At 37.4% G+C, this 23,052-nt stretch overlaps 1 protein-coding gene across 2 annotated transcripts in view; it reads left to right on the top strand.

The window, feature by feature from the left end:
• The first annotated feature begins 8,017 nt into the window (after positions 1 to 8,017).
• LOC122809207 (chloride channel protein ClC-Kb-like) overlaps positions 8,018 to 23,052 on the top strand; it is a 1,320,353-nt gene continuing 1,305,318 nt past the window's right edge. Inside the window, exons 1-2 of one of the 2 annotated variants that reach the window (XM_044080517.1) lie at positions 8,028 to 8,153; positions 11,536 to 11,611. In XM_044080517.1, coding sequence (XP_043936452.1) covers positions 11,600 to 11,611 — 12 coding nt within the window. In that variant the 5' untranslated portion in view covers positions 8,028 to 8,153; positions 11,536 to 11,599. Of the gene's footprint in view, positions 8,154 to 11,535; positions 11,612 to 23,052 lie in introns of both variants that reach the window. The other variant, XM_044080518.1, reaches the window with a different exon arrangement.

Below are 23,052 nucleotides of genomic sequence, written 5' to 3'. Positions count from 1 at the left end.
ATCCTGAGGGAATGTAATGTCACCCGGTTTGAACATAACCAATATACCACTGAGTCAGTTTTAAATAATCCTTCAGTCATCATGGTAGGGTAAAAGGTCCTGGAAATGTGTTCAGGAGTTTACTGATCACATGCACGTAGATATAATGGTATGCAAAAAGGTGAAGTGTTATATCATGAACCATGTAGTATGAAAGGTGGAACATGGCGGATATTAATATTCTGCCCTGATTGGGATGATCTGTGTACAAGAAGGTGAAAAAGCAATGGAGTACAGAAAAACAAAGTTGAGTGTATGTGCTTGTATGTATAGGCATGTGGGCTTGTGTGTGTGTGTGTGTGTGTGTGTGTGTGTGTGTGTGTGTGTGTGTGTGTGTGTGTGTGTGTGTGTGTGTGTGTGTGTGTGTGTGTGTGTGTACATATATATAATTAAATGGATACACACACGGGTATGAGAGCGCACACACACACACACACACACACACACACACACACACACACACACACACACACACACACACACACACACACACACATGCTGCCTTAAACCAGTGCAGCTCACAAGTGAGAAGCCTGTGATGATTCACTAAGTTGAGGACTTTTCTGAGGTCTGTAAAGACAGCTCCTGTCAATTTCCCTTTGACTGTGTTATGCAGAATGTCATTAGTTAGTGATAAAATTACAGATGCAGTACAATGCCTCTTGCAGAAACCATTTTGTTGCTTGTATATAAGATCAATTGTATTCAGGGTAGAGGGCCAGCTGAATGCATATTGCTTTCATCCGTATTTTGTAAAGGTGGAAATTGAACAGATATGATAGTAGAATTCCAGAAGATTGTATAGCCCTACCTTAAGTAGAGGGATGACTGTAGCAACTATGTATTGCTTAGGGAAGGTACCTGAATTGGAAGATGTTAATGATGTGAAGAAGGAATTCAGAGATAATCACATCATGCACTTTGAAGTAATTTGGGAGAAATCCAACTGATCCAATAGGGTTGTAGCTTGGCACTGACCTTAGTGCACTGTTGATCTCTTTCAGGGTCACTTCATATAGTTTGGATGTTGAAATGAAGTCCTGCAGTCATCCACATATAAGTTTGGATATAAAGTGTGGGTTATTAATATTTGCCTCAGCTCCATGGTCAAAGATGTTTGAGAATGTATTTGCAGTGATAAACAGGGAGTAAATTTGTCGAATGCTGCTTTTCATAGTTATGTTCTTAGATGACTTTGCTTTACCAGCAATGTTATTAACTTCTTAGAAACTTTTCCACTTTGTACACTCAACTTTGTTTTTCTATACTCCATTGCTTTTTCACCTTCTTGTACACAGGTCATCCCAATCCAAAACATAAACTACATCAAATGCCCATCTTTCCCAATAACTTAGTCACACAACTGGGATATACCTGGTATAGAGAGTAACCATTGCACAGAAGTAAGTCTTCTACATATATTTTGCTTGTGACTACTGGAGTATGAGTTATACATGTAGAAGGTATTACATGAATACCAGAAAAGGAATACAGGGACAAAACATGGCAACTTACCAGTGGACTTATAACCTGACCAAGAATGTATGGCTTACAAAGTACAGTGGTACAGTGCTTGCTGGCAAAGTTCTGCAGTGCTACTAGACAAAACAATGGTGGCAGACTGGGGTAAACATATTTTTATTTGGATCTGTGGCATACAGATATAAAACCCTGAGTACAATGTGGACATCCTGAGTCTGATAAGTAGTCTGGACACTGGAAAAGTCTGGTAGGAGAAGATGGGAGTGAGTTGTAATTTTGGCTAACATGGTCCAGGTGGAGTCTGTGGTGGTTCTTGGTCAGTCAGTGCTCCAGTGCAAAAGGAGACTTGCAGGCTATCGGCTGATGTAGTATAGTAGTGACTTCTCAACTTAGTGATGGCAGCTCTCTGGGGGCATGTGTTTTGGGTCATGCACACATCAAGAGAGGGCACTGTAGGCCACATTGTGATGTGGCACCTATGTCAACTGCTAAGAAGTGGTGTTAGGGCTGATTTAGAATTATAGGGAAAATGCTTCTAGTTTGCAACCAGGGAGATACAGGACAATGATAAGAGGATCAGCCTTTCATGCAGAGCTAGTTGAGAAGGTCACTTTCATGTACCAGTGTGGGAGATAAGCCAGACTCACTTAGATGATGGAATGAGATGCCCTAGCCACAGTCAGGGCTAGATGGGAAGGACACATAAGGCTCCAGTCTGGCGGATAAGTTAAACTAATCAGACTCAATGGAGGGGACTCAGCACCACTACATATAAGTGAATAGTTTGGTTGCAGACAGGTAGCACAAATCACTCTCATAGCTACCTTGCTGATGGTTCCTCCACAAAGCTGTTGCTGTCATACTGGGGCAACCTGGTATAGGGAACAAGTGGGCTGAAATCCCATAGGGAAGGTTTGATAGTTAGCAGGCATGGGGACAAAAGCACATTGAAAAAACATATTTCTGTTTGTAAAAAAAAAACTGGCAGACTTATCCTGAAGCATTTCCCTATTTTACCCTTCTGTAATGGGTTTATATAAGTAGGTAGATATTATTGTGTGTGTATTTGATGGTGTTAGAAAGGACTCCATTGCTGAGTATTCACAACAGAATAAATCTCAGACTGGTCTTTAAAATTTCTACTTCTAACTGTAAATTATATTCCTTTTCTTACTGCTCTTGATACATCTAATAGGTAACAATCATCTCTTCACCACAAAACGCAGCTTTTGACTGGGTCACAGAAATGAGTCATCTGCATAATACATTTACTAAATGTATATGACAAAAATTAAATAAATAAGGACTTTGATAAAATTATCCTATTTGACCATCTTACCTTAAAAATATGTCCTTATTCCACAGTGGTACAGCGGTAACGTTATTACCTCACAGCAAGAGGTTCTCCCGTTTGATTCTCGGCTTGGCTTGGGAGTGCCTTCTGTGCAGAGTCTGCATGTCCTCCCCGCGGTTGGGTAGCGTTCGAAAGACATGCGTGTGTAAATGGGCATGCCTTCGTTGAAGGTTGGGCGTCGAGCTGACACCTCAGCATTTCATAAAAAATCTACTGCCAATCATTAGCAGACCGGAGTTCTGTTGTGGCTACCCCTTACCGGGAAAAAGCCGAAAGACAAACAACAACAACAACAACAACAACCTTAAAAATATGTCCTTAAAGGTAAGCCAATGAACTGGCTATACCTGGGCTCATACATATACAACCCACTGTAAATGAACATTTTCTTCTCCTAAAACTTGATCCTCTTCTTACAAACAGCATGTCTGACTACTGGAGACAGTCAGTCTAATTCTGCATGTAGATGACTTATCCTTGGTCTGTATCTTCAAATTAACCCTCAGAGTTATATTATTATTACAATTATATTTTGTTATGATCCTGCATTAATCAAAGTATTGTGTCCTCATGGTAATCTCAAATAAAACCAGAGGTATGGCATTCATTAATAATTACATAGCACTGTCTTGTCCTGAAACTGCCATATATCTACAGAAAAATGGCAGCATTACCAAAATACTGTTATGTGTAAAAATAAAATAACTTGTAAATTGTCCCAGTCTAAGGTTTGATGAAAAAAAAGTAAAAACAGTAGAAACAAAATGAAAAGCTATGATTATTTTATTCAGTCTAGCCCTTTCTTACTGAGAAGACAGATGTAACTAAAGCTCAAACCTACTTAATGTACAACTTTTTCTGTGAGTGTTGTATCCTTACCAACCTGGAAGTAATTCAACTATTTTGAACAAGCCTATAACTGAGAAGCTATAATTACCACTAACTTTCTCGGTAGAACATACCCCTGTCTTCAACTAAAGAAAGTTTCATGGCTGGAGCAAATCCATGACATTGCTGTTATTCATCACAAACTGACTCCATCATTTTGTATATACCACTAATGCATGGACAGATATACAACACATCCTTCAATGGGATACAGTAGACCACTGCCTCAGGTCTGGGGCTTCTCATCTTACACAGAGCACTAAGCCAAAAAGAACAATCTGGCAATTGATTTTATATATATATATATATATATATATATATATATATATATATATATATATATATATATATAAGGCTATATTTAAACTGTGGACCAAGCTACCTTAATTTCTTACTGAAATTCCACAAGATAACATTTAAAAAGATATAAGAAGCAACTGCTATACAGACTTGATATAAAGTTGTACTGACAATGTCCCCTGGTTATGCACTTTTATTATGGTGTTATCTGATCCACCTGGATTGAACCTATTTTCCTCAAGTCTTCCATAAATCTCATTGGTCCCTGTAATATCCAGTTTTTAAACTCATTACCTCTCCCTGGGTATTCATTATTTCTTTTTGTCCTTTAGTCTCCCCGTTTTTGCAGCATTACTCAATGCTTCTTACCACTTCACAGACTCTGTGTAAAATCTCTGAGTGCTATTTGCTGATGTATTTAATGCAAATGCTGTTGTTATGTCTGGCAGTTGGTGCAGAGGAGTAATGCTGGGAGATGTAGTTCCTGTTGTATATTGTTTGAGTCTCTCAGCCCTCCTTTGCCTGGTGTGTGATCTTGGGCAAGATACTTAGCCAGACATTGTTCCCAGGTCAAGCTGAAAAGGGAGTGTGGACCTGCTTTGTTAACAAATGGCTCTTCTTGTCATTTGTTTGCCAATGGTATGTATCTAGCTGGTAAACAATGAACAAAGAAAACAACAAGTAAATATAATGATGCATTTTTTCAATTTTTAAATAACATAGTATATACAAAATAACAAACGAGTAAGTTGTAAATTATGAAACTGAGCTTGTCTCACCAAGTCTCTGCTGCAAATGGGCTATGCCTAGATAGACGTTCCAAGTAAGCTAATAACATTTCAACTAGATCATGTACAAATGAAGATCAAATGTAAATTAATTACCTAAATTCCTACCTAGCTAATGAAATATGTAAATGAGTGACCTAGCAGCTATCAGATAGGCTAACATGCTACTCTAAAACTGCAGTAATAAGCAGAAACAAATAATTACCAAGAACACCTGACTAATATATCAGGAATGAAAACAGACTTTGCCAAAAGGGACCTACATTTGTACTTTTCTGCTAGTCCAGATACTTGCGGTGCCTTACTACAGAAGGTACAGTAACGAATAGAACCAGTAAATAAGTACTCTCCTTGGTGTGTGTGTGTGTGTGTGTGTGTGTGTGTGTGTGTGTGTGTGTGTGTGTGTGTGTGTGTGTGTGTGTGCACACACTCGCTCACACACGTGATTGTGTGTATGTATGTGTGTGTGGGGAGGGATTCACCCTGGGAAGGTTACTGATCAAGGAAGGAGTAACATGGCTGCTGGTTGATTACTAGATAAGTAGTAATGGGAGGCTGTAACATGAATAAGTCATCACATGCACTGTTGCATATTGTATGTCAACTTAACAAAAGACTGTCACTGACAGAAGGACTGAGGCTATTCCTTCCAACCGGAACAACTGAAAAGGCATCTAGCACTGGGTTTCTTTTAACCTCTTAAGTTGTCATTAGCATACTAGCGCCAATGTATGGGCCAAACAGCATGCCAAGTTGCAGCTGGTGCAGAGAGTTAAGGCTGTGAGCTGTAGTTTCTGTGATACAGGGTTTGATTCCTACAGTCCACATTTGCCCACTGTGGGACCTTAATTAAGTTACCAGATAGTGCTTTGAGGCAACTGGAAATTTAGGCTAGTACTGCAAGCCTAGTAACTACCTGTGAACCACAGGCATGAGTCAGATTGTGCCAGTTCATTACCATAAATCAGGTAACCTGCAGCTTAGAAGTGATGCCAGAGGAATGGGGTACTAGCTACCTGTATCTGTTGAATCCTTGGTAACTCAAAAGCATATAGAATTGTTATATAGACCAGGTTCCACACAACAGGAATGTATTTTGTAGTCATGGCTATGATGCCATACACTTCCTTCAGATATTCCAATAAGAATTTGACTCCTGAATCCTGTTATTGGTACCTTGGTGTAGCCTCTTTAGGGATTCCCAATGACCCTATTAAGGTCTTGGCAGCCACATACTAATGTTCATTATAGCATCATTATAATAATTTAGATCAGCATTACAGTGTAGCATTAAATTGTGCTTTCTTATGTAGTCTGTTTGCATTCTGAATAACTCCCTTCAGGTTATGCCATTTACAAGCCTTACAGTGTAGCAACTGGGTTAAAACAGTGGTGTATACAAATATTCCCTAGATTTTTACTGTGAAGTACAGGGCTGGAGGAAAAATGGAAATACAGTAAATAAGTTATTGAATATGCACTTCCGAGTCAGCTCATCTTCGCATTTAAGCTGAAACCAAGTCCAAAGAAAACTTTCAAGACAGATACTGTAAAGGTTACTTAGAGCTAGTAGGGATGCCTACTGAAATTCAGGGACTACAGTTATGATCTTCAGAATAGCAGAGCTACAGGTGCAAGTGGAAACTATATACTAGGTGATCCCTTGGAATGTTCCCCTACTCTGAAGTACAGTCATCTTGGATAAGAAGCAGAGGTTTAGGGGTGCAGCCAAGTACTGTTGGGGGAGGGGGGCTGAAGCCTCTGTGCAAAATGTATTAATGGAATAACACTGAGTTTTGAAATTCACTGCTTTTTGATGGGAATGGAGTTTAGTTTTCAGACATACAGGACTTGTAGTTTCACGTATCACACATGATATGAAGTCTCATAGATCTAAGGGCCGACCAAGTCAAGAATCTTGACTAGATTCACCTGAGGACCATTAAACTACTGATTGGACAGTTGATAACACCATCACCAGGGTGTTTAACAAAAATAAAAGTAAAGAGTGCAAGGTGGCAACTGTGATCCATTATAAAGTGTCTGTGCATATCTGTGGGTGTGTGTATGTGTTTGTGTGTGAGTGAGTGTGATTGCGATGAAATCTAAAGGAAACATCTGATTCCATTCATTCTTGTTTTTAGTGAAAAAAAAGAATCAAGCAAGCTGCAGAAGAATTACATTCCTTTACCTAAAAGGTAAGGGTTATACCTCAGTGCTGACAAAATAACAGTGCTGCAGAAGAATTACATTCCTTTACCTAAAAGGTAAGGGTTATACCTCAGTGCTGACAAAATAACAGTGCTTGGAGAAAAACGTTTAAGATGCTCCTCAATTCTGAACCAGAATGGGCAGAAAAAGTGCCAAGAGAATTTGTTTTGATTATTAAAGTATAATCATTTCCAGTTTGTTTAATGTTGTAATAACTCCTTATTAACTAGTTCCTGGAGACTTTTAGCAACAACATGGACCAGAGGCAAAGGTTATAACATACTGTTCAGTCAGTGTCTATGGAAGGTGACAAGAAGTCTGCTGAGGTAACATGTAACCTTGAAAAACCTTGATCAGGATTGAACTCTTAACTCTTGAGTGGCAACATATTACCTATTGTACCATCATACTAAGCTAGACTAAAGTGAAATAGCAAAAGATAACTCTAGCTACCAGCCAGCTCAAAGGAAAATGGTTTAACTCTACAGGAATCTTCAGATGAAATAACAGAATAAAGTCTAAAGGAATTATAAAGATAAACAGAGAGAGAAAAAGTAGTCACTGACAAAATCATACACTGAGAAGGACAGATCTGTCTTAGTAAAACGTGATCTACCCTAATACTGTCAAAAAAAAGTCAGAAATAGGTAGACACGTAATCAAGAAATGATAATTTTTTTGTTGATACTGGTATGAACTGTACTGATGAAAGTATATGTACGTTGCTGAAAATGAATGTTTTCATGAACAATAGTACATTGGTAACCTGTAAAACAGTAAACATCAGCAAATGCATACTAGATGCTTTAGGAACATACCAGGTATCTGCAGGTTACACTGCATCCATTCCACCCCCCAGGTAACAAAAAAAACAAAACTGCTTCAGACATAAACCATAGGTGGGAGAATCCTGTTCTGGCTGGTTAACCATGAGCAGTGTAGAGAGTATAAACACCTCTGGATGTAAGCAGTGGGTGGAGATGAAACAGCACCTGTTTAAACCAGATGAGGTGGCAGGGACACAAGAACCGGGAACTTACACAGAAAGAAGGACACAGTCCAGGCTGACGGAATAGCTCAGATTCATCCAGGTAAGTCTGCAAAGCTTAATTTAACTATTTTGTAAAGTCAAAATGCTCAAAAAGTCTGAAAACACTAGTACAGACATTAAGCAGGGCATACATAACATTTCTAAGGTCACCACAGAAGAAAGAAACTGTGATTAGGTCAGAGCATTGGTAATGCTTTACACGAACTGGATATTATCCTTAATGCACTATTTTTCAGCTCCAGCAGAAATCTCTTTGCATGAAGAAGGCTATAAAAATCTAATGTCACCTTCAAGGTTACTTACTGATTTGTTTCAAGGAAATAAATGCTAAGATAAAGGATTACTTTTTACATGCTTACACACAAAACTGGAGGTGGTCCCAGTTGCATGTAAAATATTCTCCTCCCCTTATCTGCATATTCTGACTTTTTTCTGTCATAATAAAATGATATAAATGTTATGATTTAACATACAAAAGTTATGCATAACAAAGTATGACACAGCACACAAATGACTTCCACAGTGTGTTAATACTAGTGACACCAGAGAACTGAACATGCATATTGATTAAAAACAGGCATCTATCTGCCTTATGTCACATCCCATGGTTTATGTTGCTGTTGTGCTCAAGTTTACCAAATAATATTTATAATACAGTCTACCCATCATAAACACCACTAAAATGGAAAAGTTACACTCTCACAGGGCTATTCTGGAGAAATTTGCTGCAATAAAATTAAATATGCTTTGGTTTTCCCAACAAACATTATTGACACTGTGTAATGTTAGTTGTTTGCTCTGCACATTAATTTTTCTTTTTTTTTTTGCTTTTTTTTTTTGCTTTTATATGGCAAACTACTGCAGTAAACACAGAAGCTTATGCTAATTCAAATCACAGATTATGCATTTTAATTATTCATTTTGAAGGTCACAAACATTCCTTGACATAATAGATCTGAACAGCTGAAGTTATGTTGTGGAAGCAACTTTATTTATGCTATATGTACTGTGGGAACAGCTTTATTTACGCTCTTTCTCTCTCTCTTTATATCTGTATCTATGAATATTCCCTAAAAATCTGCCGGATGACATATGTGTATGTTTTCTTTCTCTTTCTCTCTTGCTTTCTTTTTTTATCGAGGCACAGCATGTTATCACTGAATACTAGCTATGTTGGTTTTGTTAAAAAAGCATATTTAATTAGTTATTATTTGTTTTGGTGTTGCATTTCTTAAATAGTGAGGTAAGCCTCCCTAGGGATGCCAGTCCTGTTTTAGTGGAGGCCCAGATCTATTTTTTTTTGGGGGGGGGGCAAGCAAGTCTGAAGATGTTATGTTGTTTTATGAAGTTAATTAATCTGTATTAGTTTTATACATAATATCTTGGCAATTCTGGAAGGATAATATCCAACAAATATGTATATCTGACTACAAAACTGTCAAGCAAGAGTAAGTTACAAATCCAAACCTTGATTATTTCAAATGTGAGTGTGTATGTATGTTTAGAGAAGAGGTTAGGCTTTTTCTGTAGAATGTAGCATGTGTTTTTGTTTTTATGGCAAGGGAAGGCTTGTCTTTATGCGCTTGGAGAAAGGCTTATAGTGAAAGAGTCTGAGAAAACATGGTAGTGGATCCTTTTCAGGTCACAATCTGGACCATAGACAGTGAAAAATTCCATCTAAATCATGACTTATACAAAGTAAAATAGCAAGGTATATACACAACCATTACATTAAAGGTGGAAGGACTTTCATTCATGTATGTAGTATCAGTGAGACTGAAACACAGTTACCATAAGTACATGGGGGAAATATGCTTAAATAATAGGACAAGAGAAGGCATAAGTCATTTAAGTAGGTCTGCACAGAGGAGTCTAGACAGACAACCATATATTTAGATTTTTTTTCTGTAGAACTCCATGTGTATACTTTTGTAGAGATCTTTCTTAGTAAGAACATTAAAAGAATAAACGCAGGGCAACAAAAGCATTCTTGTCTGCACCAGAAGTTATGTACAGAAAGATTAGTGCAGTTTAATATTCACGGACATCAAAAAGAAGTCAGAACATACATTATTGAATTTTAAGTACTTCACTGGAATCCAGAGGGTCTGTATAGGCACTGTCTTTCAAAAAAAGACAGATTTTTGAGAACAAGACATTTTTGGAAGTATACGGAAGGTGAATTGTTAGGGGATGGTAATCTGTGGGTGCTATTTCAAATAAGAACAATAGATAACTCAAACAAGCAAACAACCCTAGCAAAGTGGTAATGGCATAAAAGAAAAAGCAAGTGAATTTAAGAATGTTCTTGGGAAATAAAATTTTCATGAACGGTGATAAAGGAAGCCATTATCCAAGTTGGCTTCCCAGAGTATTTGGTAAATGATGAAATGAGTAGATTAGACGGGTATTCATGTGCCATTAAAGTGTAAGTTTCTAAGCAGTGTCCAGCCTTTCATTAAACTGTCACTAGACTGGACACTGAGACAGTTATGTGAGGATGTTCACTGCTGAAGTGAAACTAAGCATGGTTCCTGACTCAGAAAGTCCCCATAGGGTGTTAGAACCATGGTATATATGGGGCAGTCAATGCCCCCCCAACTGTACATACATTTCACATTGCCTAGAATATGGGCATGTGCTGTGGCACGTAATTAAAATATAAAATAACATTTGCTAAAATTATTGTGTGAATAAATAATGAATAAAAATGCAGCATGGCCATATCTTACTGGTGCCATGCAGATACATCCCACTTCACCACTGTAATCAGTTTGCTACTAAAGTGACAACCTGTTGGAGCACCTTAGATTTACAAGTGGAAGGTCTGGTTGCTGTTCCACTCCTGACTGATAGATCAGTAAGCCTTCAGCTTGAGAAGAGGGCTAAAAGTGGCAGCATGTTTGGGCTGGTTGCTCTTGTTACTTATATCCCTATGAGGTTTGCTAGCTAGAATGTTATCCACAGACAGCCAATGTATGATGACGTACCTGGTTTACTATAAGAAAAGTGAAGAGTATCCATCGAAACATAGAACCGTAAGATGAGAGCACCAAAAACCACTACAGTGACCACACGCAACCCTGAAATAATACCGAATTGTGAAACTACCTACAGCTGCAGATACAGAAACAAGTGCTGCTAACATGGGTCCTGCAAAGAGAGAAGTCTGGGATTCAGTATTTTGGGTATAGTTCAGTGCTCTCAGCTCACATTTCTGAGTTTTGATGGAGTCTTCTTCACTTTTCTGATTGTAAACTAATGTATGCAAGAACTTCACATAATTATATCTCAGACTACATTCGTATGACATAGTCATTTTTAAAACATGATTTGGGATGAGGAGTTGGGACTGTGAGTGCAGCAGTGGGTTGAATGGGACTCTGCTTTCTACTGTTCTTATTGCCCTGTTTTTGGTCCAGGTACAGGTGAACACAGAAGAGATCCCCTTTGTACCTGATTTCAGCAGACTGACAAACACGTGTGATGGATAGAGAGGTGAGTTAGCTCAATACGGGTAGCCTGGAAGTGACTTATTATGATGTTCTTTTTAACAAATTCTCCGTTGTCCCTGATTTTGAAATAAAAAAAAAAGATAAACTATTCCAAGGCAAGTTGAAAAACCATTTCAAGACTGGTTCATATCTTTATTTAACCATGCAAATGTAAGTCTGTACGCTTTATTAAAAAGCTTGACTTGGTACGGCACCCTGTTTTTTTACATTAACAATTTATCAGGCACTTGTGTTCTGGGTATGAACTGATTTTAATTAATTTCACTTAGTATTGTCAGAAATATTATTAACTGAGACTTTTATAAAAAAATACAGTCACTGATCCTAGGTACCCTTTTCCCTCTTCATACACAATCAGGCTAGACATACAGCAAAAACAAACCAGAAACAAATCAGAAAGAAATGGCCCAAATCAAAGATACTATTAAAAATACATATATTATTTATGGAGAAAAGCTCCATACAATGCAAGAACGGAAACTCTGCATTAGCAATAACACATAAGCAAGGCAATGAGCCAGTTATGTGGCTTAGAGGAGTAATACCCTGACTTTACCCCAGATGATCTGAGTTTGACTAGCATCTGAGGCACTGGAGGAGATGGTATGGGCGAGGTAGGAGACATTAGAGCTAAACAGAGGATCCTGACTCTTACTGTAGATGATGGCACTGCTTCTGGCTTGGGTCCTTGGTGTCACCCTGAGAAGGACAAGAAGGGCTGATGGGCACTTGGCTTGGGGTCAAATGAGGGGGAGGCTAGACTGAATGATGATTAGGAAAAATAGTGAAACAAGGTAATGTAGCAATGTGTATTTCACTTTTGTAACTTCAACATAGTGACAAGACTTTCCTCACCCCTTACCCTGAGATAACTGTGTTTTAAGTTATGACAATATTGGAAGCATGCATATAGAAAAAAATAGTTAAGGCCCTTATAAAAAATGAGAAATTAGAAAGACAAAACTTATAAGCTAATTAGTTAAGGCACTTTATAAAAACAATGGGAAATTCAGTAGCTAAAATGGTAGTGAACACTAGATACACATATTTAATAGCCTGTAGCATACAATCTCAGACATGTCTATGACAAGAAAAAATACAACTACCAGAGACCTTTCAATGTGATTCTCAGAGTGATATCCCTGAGATATTCACACTTCTGAATGCCTATCTTCCTATGTACCTCAACAAATAATTGACATAACCATGAAGAGCTTTGTGAATTTATATGTGGTGCATATAGTCCTGACATGGGAAGATAACTGGTTCTTTGTATTATGTATAGAAAATTGTCTGTTTTTAATAAGGAGGTTACCTAGACATGTTAGGTTGCTAGGTGGATTGTACCATTATCTGAAACTACTGAGTATAGAAAAAAGAACAGGGTGTAAAAACTGATAAGCATTATTTATTAAGCAATATTTCAGTTTATGTCTAAATGGTGGCCAATGCAGGGACATTAAAAGGGTACAGTGATGTCTACACAAACATTCTGTAGACTGTTACACATCTAGCTAGTAACCAAAGGTGAGAAACAATTCCTGTACCTTTTACCTGGGAGGTAAACACCTTAACCATTATTTCAAAAAATACAGTAATACATCTAAAGTATGAATTTGGCTAGTTTATAGTAAATTTGGTCTAGCTTTGTCAACAAACCACACATTAGTCTAATGTATATAATATAACCAAAAAAAGCCTGGAATGAAGAGTTGGGGATATGAGCTTACTTTTAGTGTTCTTGGTTAAAATGGCTTCCTAACACTTGATTATGTTTTTTAATAGTGACATTGAGTTTGTTTTAAAGGGAGAACATATCTCAGGATGGTCTCTAGGCATTTAATTTCATTTGTGTAGGGAATGGTAGTGTCTTTTCTTGGTTTACTCTGATTACAGGGCAACAGACAGATATTTTAAAGTGGATGCTATAAACATTATAGACTTACTTTTGCTAATATTCAAAATGAGGTATTATTTATTTATTATATTTTATTTTATTTTACATTTGATTACTGGGTAATGTCTGAATGGGCCTGAAGCCCATTTTCAGTGGAGACTCTGGAAGAAAAGCTTCAGAAACTTTAAGATAGTAAGACAGTTCAAATAACAGCAAAGAAAAGTAAAAAACACGTGTTATAAAATAAGTGAAATACAGAAACAGCAAAATACAGTCCAATGAGTTACGTGGAGAATAGTAAAAAAGAAATGTATTTACATGTTCACATGTTCATACGGACAAACAGGTTTAAGTTTATTTATTTATTTGTATGTAAGTTAGTAGAAAGGAAATTGGTAATTCATTGGAGGGTTAAAAATAAATGATATAAAAAAGGTTGGACAAGCTGTGGGTGAGAGGACCCTGTATATGGATACCTAGCCTGGGCTACAAACTTAGCCTGGGGTAGTGCAGGAGCAAAGCCAGTGATTAGTAAAGTGTTCTTTTAGGTATAGCTTGATTTTGTTTTATAAGGACAATAGACAGATATTTTATAGTGGATGAGTCACAAAGACATTTTTCAAGAGTTGATAAGTCAGTGTGTAACCACTTTTCAGCCATTTCTTTGGTATCTATTACATATATCAAGATGATACCGCCACTGAGAGGTTACCACAATGGTCAGGCAATACAGTTACTTCCAGGCAGAGGAATAGGGATCCTAGTAATAACCATCTGAGGGACATCTGTATCACTTTTGATCCCTATATAGAATTCATGTATTCCATCTGAGAAAGTAGTTAATATTTTTGGGGTAACTACTAATAGTTTAATGCATCTTACCCCCAACTTCTAAATCCTGATCACTTCTAATTCCATAGCTCCTCTCACATTCTTACACTTATTCACAAGTTATTTCTATTTCCTTTATAAGTATACATGGCTATAATATTTTCTACTACAGCCCCTAACCATTTTCTAAAGCTTCATCTCTGTCTTAATCTATAATGTTAGCTAGCAACAATTGTAAAAAGTGACATTCTTCTTTTGTTCTACCTCTATTTCTTAATTTGTTAATTTGCAGGCATTGATTAATTGTGTGAATTTCACCAAAATGATTACTTTTCTTCTGTGTATAATATTCTCTTGGAGTTTACTTGCTTATTATTTTTACTTATGAACAATTAGTAAAATTATAACCACTGTTTTTTTTATTTACTTGTATTCTATTGGAGCTTTTCTCCATGGGCCTCCACTGAAAATGGGCTTTTACTGGCCCAGTGGACTTTCCCGGTTAACAAATGCCAATAACTGACTAACTAAATAAATAAATTGTTTGGCAAGTTGTTTGGCAATATAGTATTGACTGAGTAGCCCTTATGGAGACCATGTTGACCTACTTAAGATATTATAGGTGTTTATGGGATTTTTTGATTGATGACGCGCCATTTGTTAGCCACAGCATTTAATATGGGAATTGGCATATAATTATGTGGTTCTACTGATGTATGGCCTCTGTGAGGAGAATAATCTGCACATCCTTCCACAAGGCTGGGATTTTCCCTCACTGATGCTTCTGTTTACAATTATGGTTAGATGGATGACTGCAGAATATGTGGTCAGTTTTATAAATTTTAGGGTAAGGCATTAGATCTTACAGAGGCAGATTCTTTAGCTTTTGTTAGGAACTTTCTGATTACAAATAAGTTTACTCCCTTTAGGTAGGCTGATGTGAGATTTAGGCCCCAGCAGAGATCTTAGAATTCAAAAGAAGATATTCCAGAGACATTTTGAAATGCGTTTCAAGCTAGTTATGAGCAATTCAACAATATCCCTATCAGAGATACATGCGGGCAGGTATCTTTTCCAGTTTTAGCAATTTATTTACATTGCTCCAGAAGGTTTTTAATGACTTGGAGAGTAAACTGTTATAGCCATTGTAACCTTCTTTGTATTCTTTGACATATTTTTACAGGAATTTTTTAAGCGGCCTGCATTGCTCTTGCAATCTTGAAATTTGCTTTAGAGATGTTTGCCCCAGGCTTTAGCCATCTCAATCAAAAGTGCTTTCAAACTGTGAGTCATCTATGGATTAGAGCCCTTTTAAACCTGCTAAACCTTTACTGGGGGCAACACTGTACCTCTCAACCTCTTAGAGCAAGAAATCTGGACATAGCCATAAATAAAAGTGGGACAAGGCCCCAAAATATGGACAACTTTTAAATATTGCACGTACAATGTTAGAAAGTTGACAGAATAACAGGTTTTGCATTAGCAATAATTTTCTGAAGGGTATGAAGTCTGAAATTCAAATGTTTGTCATTATTTTCTAACTTCACTCTTTAATAATTTGCCACTTTTTTGCCAGAAAACCACAGTTTTATGAAAAATGGACCAAAATATCAGGCAAAAATCTGGACATTCTGTGAAAATCTGTACAGTTGAGAGGTATGTATCTATAATTAGTCAAGCAACATATTTTTGAGCTTTATCGAGGTTTGGGATGTGCCATTTAATACTTACAACATGCTAATTTAAGGAGACACGGTGGATCTTCTTCATGTTTCCTTCCTGATATATCTCCAACTACAGCTATCTGTATTTTGTTTGCAGGTAGTAAATGTGGCATTATGATAACTGACAGAATCAGCCATTATCCCAACAGAGCATATATTAGTGGTATGTGTTATTGACTTTCAATCTAGTATGCTTTTTCTTTTGAAATTGTTATAATTGCAGGTGGGTAAAGTTACTGTTTGGCTACACTTATCCACCTGTAGTAATCCATCATGAGTAGATATTTTTATCAGGTTAACCCAGTCAAAATTTACATCTCCAACAAAGGTTATCTTAGATTTGGTGTTTTTCTTTAGACATGTTATGGTATTCTGATGAATGCTAAACTGTTTATTTAAGGGAATGCATAATTCTACCAATGTGTATGATTTGATAACTATAGTGGCTTCCCATAGTACATAATAGAGGCATTCTAGTTAAACAGCATACATTTCAAGGTATTCCTTGTTTTGTACAGCCGTGTTGCCTGCTCCCTTGTGAGCTTTATCTTTAGAACAAATATAATAACTAATCAAGTCAGCTTATTTGATTTTATGTGGACTTACAAGCTTTGTGACTATGAAGATATCAGGGTTATTTAGATCTGTGAAATCTTGCAGTTGCTTGACTTTGTTGCAAATGCTACATGCATTAACATAATCTCAACACTGCTTTCTTCTGCCCATGGCTAGTCGTTAGGCAACATCAGTGCATTATACTAACATAGCAATGTATAATCCTTTGAACAAGTATTTATCCAATGTTGTGGGGTGTTTGCAGGAGCTAGGATTTAGATGTATATTACTAGCTATCTTCTACTCTCAGAAGGACATTAGTTTGTTTAGTGAAGTTTTATTTTTTCCTTGTGCTGAATGCTTTTCTTTTTGAAAGAAAAAACAGAGTGTGAGAGTGGAGATAATTTTTGTTTCTGATGATGGGATACAGCACCTCATTTCTCCTATCATTATGGGTGGAGCATGGTGAAACCAACCATGCCTGGTTATTTGAGCTAGAGTAACATGAGGTAAATGTAACAAACATTGCGCCAGATTTAATATTATGCCAGCTAGGTTGGTAGTAGATGGGATCCTCATACACTCGCAGCACTTGCCTGAAAGTGATAGATAAAGGGGGATCTCTAAAGTTACATCAGTAAGGGACATGTTCTTAAGTTATGTTGCTAGCATTTAAGTAAGTATAAGGGAGGAGGTAAGTGGGCATGGAAAATAAAACAGATTGTTGCAGAGAGTTGCTAAGCAAGGAAAAAAATTACTAAAAATGTGTAATAGTACCCTTTGGAAAGTCAGCTACCCTAGGAAATTACCTCTTTGATAGCAACCCCTAAAATTAGAAGAGAACCAGTAGTCAGGGTATTCGGGAATGCAACAACAGGAATGTCTATAGAAGCTCCTCACAAAAAGAATACAGCGAGTAAACAGCATATCTTATAGAGATTGCCTCAAAGCCCTATCTCTGTAGTCAGTGTCTTACAGACTGGTGAGAGGTGATCTATTTCTGACATAAAAAAAAATCTTTAGATCACACACTGATTTAAAGTTTTGCATATCTGTAAAATGAATAGCATTAGAATTACTTGAGCTAGGGATTTAGACTTTGCTTGTGACATGCCTCAGAGAATTCCTTTTCTCTGGAACAGGCTTCCCATCTATGTCGAGCAGAGCTCTTCTCTAACCTTATTCTTGGCTGGGCTTATAAAGACCCCAGTGGTTGTTAGTACAGTATACATCTATGAACCCATGAATATATGACCTCCATTAAATAATGCCTTTCTTATTTGGTGCCTTGTATATTGTATGTTAGATCCTGCAGGCTCTTTTTGAGCCAATACTTCTGATTGCATCTTCCATCAGCTTGCCAAAATACTTTTTCTTCAGAAACAGGATTTGCCAAGTGTTGGTTAAAAGTACAAACAGAAGACAGTGTACAAATAGTTTAATATTAATCAGGCTATGTGTAACTTTTAAACTAACGTAATTTAAAATTTAGAAAATCAGAATGCAGTAAACATTTGTGTGTCAAGCTGATCAGACCTGCTAAATACATATAACACAAAAACGTCATATAAAGAATACACAGCTGATGACAATTACAGTACTATCTTGTTAATATAATGGTGATTAATGCAAAACCAGAGTCCAGCTAGCTTTATCAGCATGCACAGACTTGCAAAATGGATTAATTTCATTTAGTAGAGATCACAGTATAACAGTTATAGTTTGTCTCCCTGTATTCCTGGACTGTTTTTTCCATTTCTGTCTGATTATATTTCTGTCAGTGCTTTAAGTAAGACCTCCCCTCAACACTTGTAAAATTCAACTAGGAAACCATCTCGGAAAGATAATTGTTTTTTGTTATAGCTCTTTTAACTTTTGCCAGAATGATATCCACATCTCCTATTTTCTCTATCAAGTTTCTTCACCCGTTTTTATGAATAGCTTCACATTCCGCATTCTTTCATATCTACATATGCCTTCCTTCTTGAATATAGGTTTTCATACAAAGAACTCTAACCTACTACCTAATTTCCATCCATTTTGGTAAAATTCCCTTGTTTATCCACAATGTCTGATATCATGACCTCCATTTTCTTCTTTTTAATCTCCCAGTTATACACTTTTCCTTTTTTCACCTTGTAATCAGCAAAGTTCCCCTTGCTAATGATCTATATTTATTTTGTTATCAAATGCTTAATTTTAGATTTGATTTCTTCCTCTGTACCTTCTATCTTTCTAATTCTCCCCCATGCTATGCCATGTTTCCAATTACTTTGTAATTGTTCCATAAAAATAATTTGTTTTATTACATTTTGATTGTCTCTACTGCATTCTTTCACAATTATCCTCACTTTACATTGATGCCCTACCCTTTTCTGTGCGTGACTATGCTATTCTGAATCCATGCTATTCTGAATTCCTCCATCTGTCATGTTTTCTATCAGTGTTTATTGGACTATTTTTGTCAGACTCTCTGATGCCCATCTTCATCTTCCAATTCTTCATGTTTTATTACTAGCATTAATAGTATTAGTGTGTGGTCAGAGATACATTTGTCTCTACTGTGTACCTCTTGTACCATCTTTTTAGTAGGAAGAGATTTAAGTAAAAATCTTCTATTATAATGCCTCTAAAGGAAGTAAAAAGACTAGTTGTTCATCTCCCTGAATATACGTATCTACTTTTACATTTCCATTTATTCCAATTATATTCTTATTTTCTTAGCATGGAATTTCAGCCTCCTGAAGAAGATGTCCACATGTGGATGTAGTTTCACAACAAAGCATCCACCAGTCAATACTGCCCCCCCCCCCATACACATATGAGATTCTCCAATTCATTGAAAAACTTGTAAATACTCTACATTTTTTGTGGTGCATAAGCATTTTCTTTCTTTCATTTTAACACTTTTTGTTTGCCTGTCTGTATTGTTCAGCTCTTTAACTACTTTTCATTACTTTGTATTAGTTCTCTTGTTTCTCTTATAAAACGTACTGATACCCAACTTTTTCTCTCCTGGTTCTCTGCTTGTGCAATTTGAAAATTCTTTGTATGTAGTTTATTTATCTCTTTCTCTAATCTTTTATTTTGGTTATAGTAATAAAAAACTATATATATACTTCCCCCAATAATCTTAAAAAATATTTTTCTGCTTGGAACTACCTCTGGTATTCTATGTAAATAAATGTATAACCTCTTCACTATGTCTTTCTTGATGTTCATTGCTCCCTTTCACCCCCTCCCCACTCCCATTTCTGGATCCCATATTCTGAGCTAGGCTTTCTCCTTTTGACCCTTATGAAAATGTTATACAGGTTCAAGCTTAGTAGAGAACTTTCTGATCATCTCCAAGCCAGCTTGACTTTACTTAAGAATTAAAGAACAACTGGTTATAGGTTCATATGTTCATAGGTAAGTACTAGGCTATCGGCCCTAGGCCCTATATAAACCTAGCCAAAAAAGTTCACTGGCTTTTGCCACTCAAGAAAGTTATTCTCCTGTGCCCTTGTCTAGCAGAGGCACAGAAATGATCCCCGGGGAGAATTTCCTATTTCCCATCCAATTGCCGAGATTATTCTTAAAGAGGGCTAATGAGGAGCTTTGCTTGACATGAATGGGTAGTCTGTTCCAGAGCATGGGAAGTCTCTGGGACAGGAATCTATCTCTCCAGCATGTTCTGTTTATTGTGGGGGCAAGGTTTAGGTCCCTGGAGCATGTGGCTCAGAGGGATTGGGGTTTCTTTAAGTGTAGCATGTCCAGATCTGGGTTTGACGTGGCTTTGTATGTTAGGCAGAGGTTGCCTCTGAGTAGGCGATAAGTGATGGAATAGAGCTGGAGTTTTTTGAGATGGTCTGCGTATGGCATCTGTTTGAGACTGGTAATCCTCTTAGTGAGGCATTTCTAGTTGTTGTAGATTACTTGCAAGGTACATGCCAAACAGGGTGTTGTATTCTATAATGGGTCTGATGAGGGATGAGTAGAGAGGAACAATGACCTCTTTTTTTCCTGAAGGTGAACCCCTTTGTGATGGGATGTGCCACATAGAAAGATTTCCTGACTACTGTGGCGATGTGATTATTAAAGGAGAGACTACTGTCCACCTGTGTCCTAAGGTCTCTTATCACACTTTCAGTATTTAGTAGGCTACTGCCTATGTGGTAGTTCATGGGTACAGTGTTTTTCCCAAAGATGATGACAATGCACTGATTGGCACTGAGCTTGAAGCCATGACTTTGACACCAAGCATCAGTCTCAGTGAGGCCCCTTTGTAGAATGTCCACATCATTAGTCAATTCTATTATGGCACCTAGTTTGCAGTCATCTGCAAACTTCATTAGCCAAAGACCTGCTGTATTAGCCTGGATTTCTGAAAAGTAGATGCTAAACAGGAGAGGACCCAGGACTGAGCCCTGTGGTACTCCACTTGTCACGGTTCTGAAGTTGGATTTGGAGTTGGCTATTTTCACTGTGTGGGTTCTGTCAGTGAGCCAGTTGGCCACTCATCTTGTGACATAGGGATTTATGCCCAGTGTAGTGAGTTTATCTATAATTCCAGAGTGGGGGATAGTGTTGAAAGCCTTGGTGAGGTCTAGATAGGCTGTGTGCACCACCTTACCCTCGTCCATGGCTCTGGTGACTGCTTCAAATAAGTCAATCAGTTTTAGGAGACATGACCTACCTTTTACAAACCCAAACTGAGTGGGGTCCAGAGTTTGGAGGTTATATATGTCCTTGTTTATAAGCTTCAAGATGATATGTTCCATGGCCTTGCAGACCAGGCTTATCTGGCTAATGGGGTGGTAGTTCCCAGGGTCTGTGGTGGCGCTCCTTTGTGGAGTGGGATAACTGCCACTGTGTGCCATACAGTAGGCACAAAGCCTGAAGTGAGGCTATGATTGAACATGGTACTTAGGTGGCATGCCAGTTCGTTTTGTAGTTCATGCAGAATGCAGCCTGGGATGTTGTCAGGTCCCATGGATGCTGTGTTCTTGGCTTTAGAGAGTGCGGTCTTTACTTGTGCAGCCATGATTACAGGGGCTTTGCATTATTCCAGTATAGTGATGGGCCCTATGGGGGGTGAAGTTTGCACTGAACCTATCTGCCAGGATGTTGGCAATATCAGCTGGTTCTGTATATCTAGTGCCATTGTTCTGTAGCTCAGAGCAGATCTGGGTGTTACCACTGAGATTCTTGACATAGCTGTAGAATGTTTGTAGATGTTTTTAGAATCAGTGGTGATATTGTTTTCATAACTAGCTTTGGAGAATTTTATGCGGGATCTCAGCTTCTTACTGAGGCTGACCAGGGCGTTCCTGAAATCAGGGGATAATACTCTTTTTTGCAACAGTTTCTTCCTTTTGTTGTAGAGTTTGTTTATGGCAGGGGACCACCAGATTATGGAAACTGAAAGGCATAAGCAGAATTCTGTATATCAAATTAAAAGATACAGCTGCATGTCTAGAAAAAATTCTGAAGGTGAACTTGAACTTTAATATGATATGTTACATATTTTGGAGACGGTAATTTACTCTCTTTTTAAGTTCTACTTTTTTAATTTGCCTTTATCACGCTGAATGTTATCTAGCAGTACATTTTCATTCATTTTCAATAACCAGCACTTGAAGGAACTGGATTCACATCTACAAATTTCTCATTTATATTAACAGCATGTTGTGTCAAACCTCTCAACTGGACAGATTTTTGCAGAATGCCCAGATTTTTGCCCCATATCTTTGGTCCATTTTTCATAAAATTGTGGTTTTCTGGCATATCATTGGCAAGTCATTAAACAGTGAAGTCAGAAAATAACACAGACATTTGATATTCAGGCTTCATACCCTTCAGAAAATTCATGCTAACACAAAACCTGTTATTCTATCAAATGTTTAAGTTTGTAAGAGCAATATTTAAAATGTGTCCCTTTTTTGGGCCTTTTCCCTCCATTACTTTTGGCTTTGTCCCGATTTCTTGGTATAAGAGGTTGAGTGGTATGTGCTGTGTGCATTCAGAAAGTTCAGATAACAATGTTTTGTTGTTGTTGTTAGAATAATGGCCATCTCCTCATTAACCTCTAGGTTCGAGTACAACTCTATCCTTTCTGTGGTTCTTGTGTTTTATAGTAGGTTCACAATTGGCTGCATATCACATTATTAAAATCATATGGACATCAAAGCACTGAACTTTCATTGTTTAATTCCATTCTTTCCTGGGCACTGTTATTTTTTTAAATAGAGAACAAATAAAACGAGTGAACAAAAGTTAATTTTACATTCTTGAATTACATTTGATAATCTGAGCTGCCTTCCCACGACTAATACATTCTAGTTCTGAGACTAAATCTCAGAGAATTCCTTAACTAATACATACACACATAGATGGCAGACAAATACAGATAGGAATCAACATAACACAGTGGCT

This window comes from Protopterus annectens, chromosome 8.part0 (genome assembly GCF_019279795.1).
Source record: "Protopterus annectens isolate FY-2018-M chromosome 8.part0, PAN1.0, whole genome shotgun sequence".
In the NCBI taxonomy this organism is placed as follows: domain Eukaryota; kingdom Metazoa; phylum Chordata; order Ceratodontiformes; family Protopteridae; genus Protopterus; species Protopterus annectens.
Note: the sequence above shows the minus strand (reverse complement) of the source record. Positions and strands in the feature narration are given on the sequence as shown.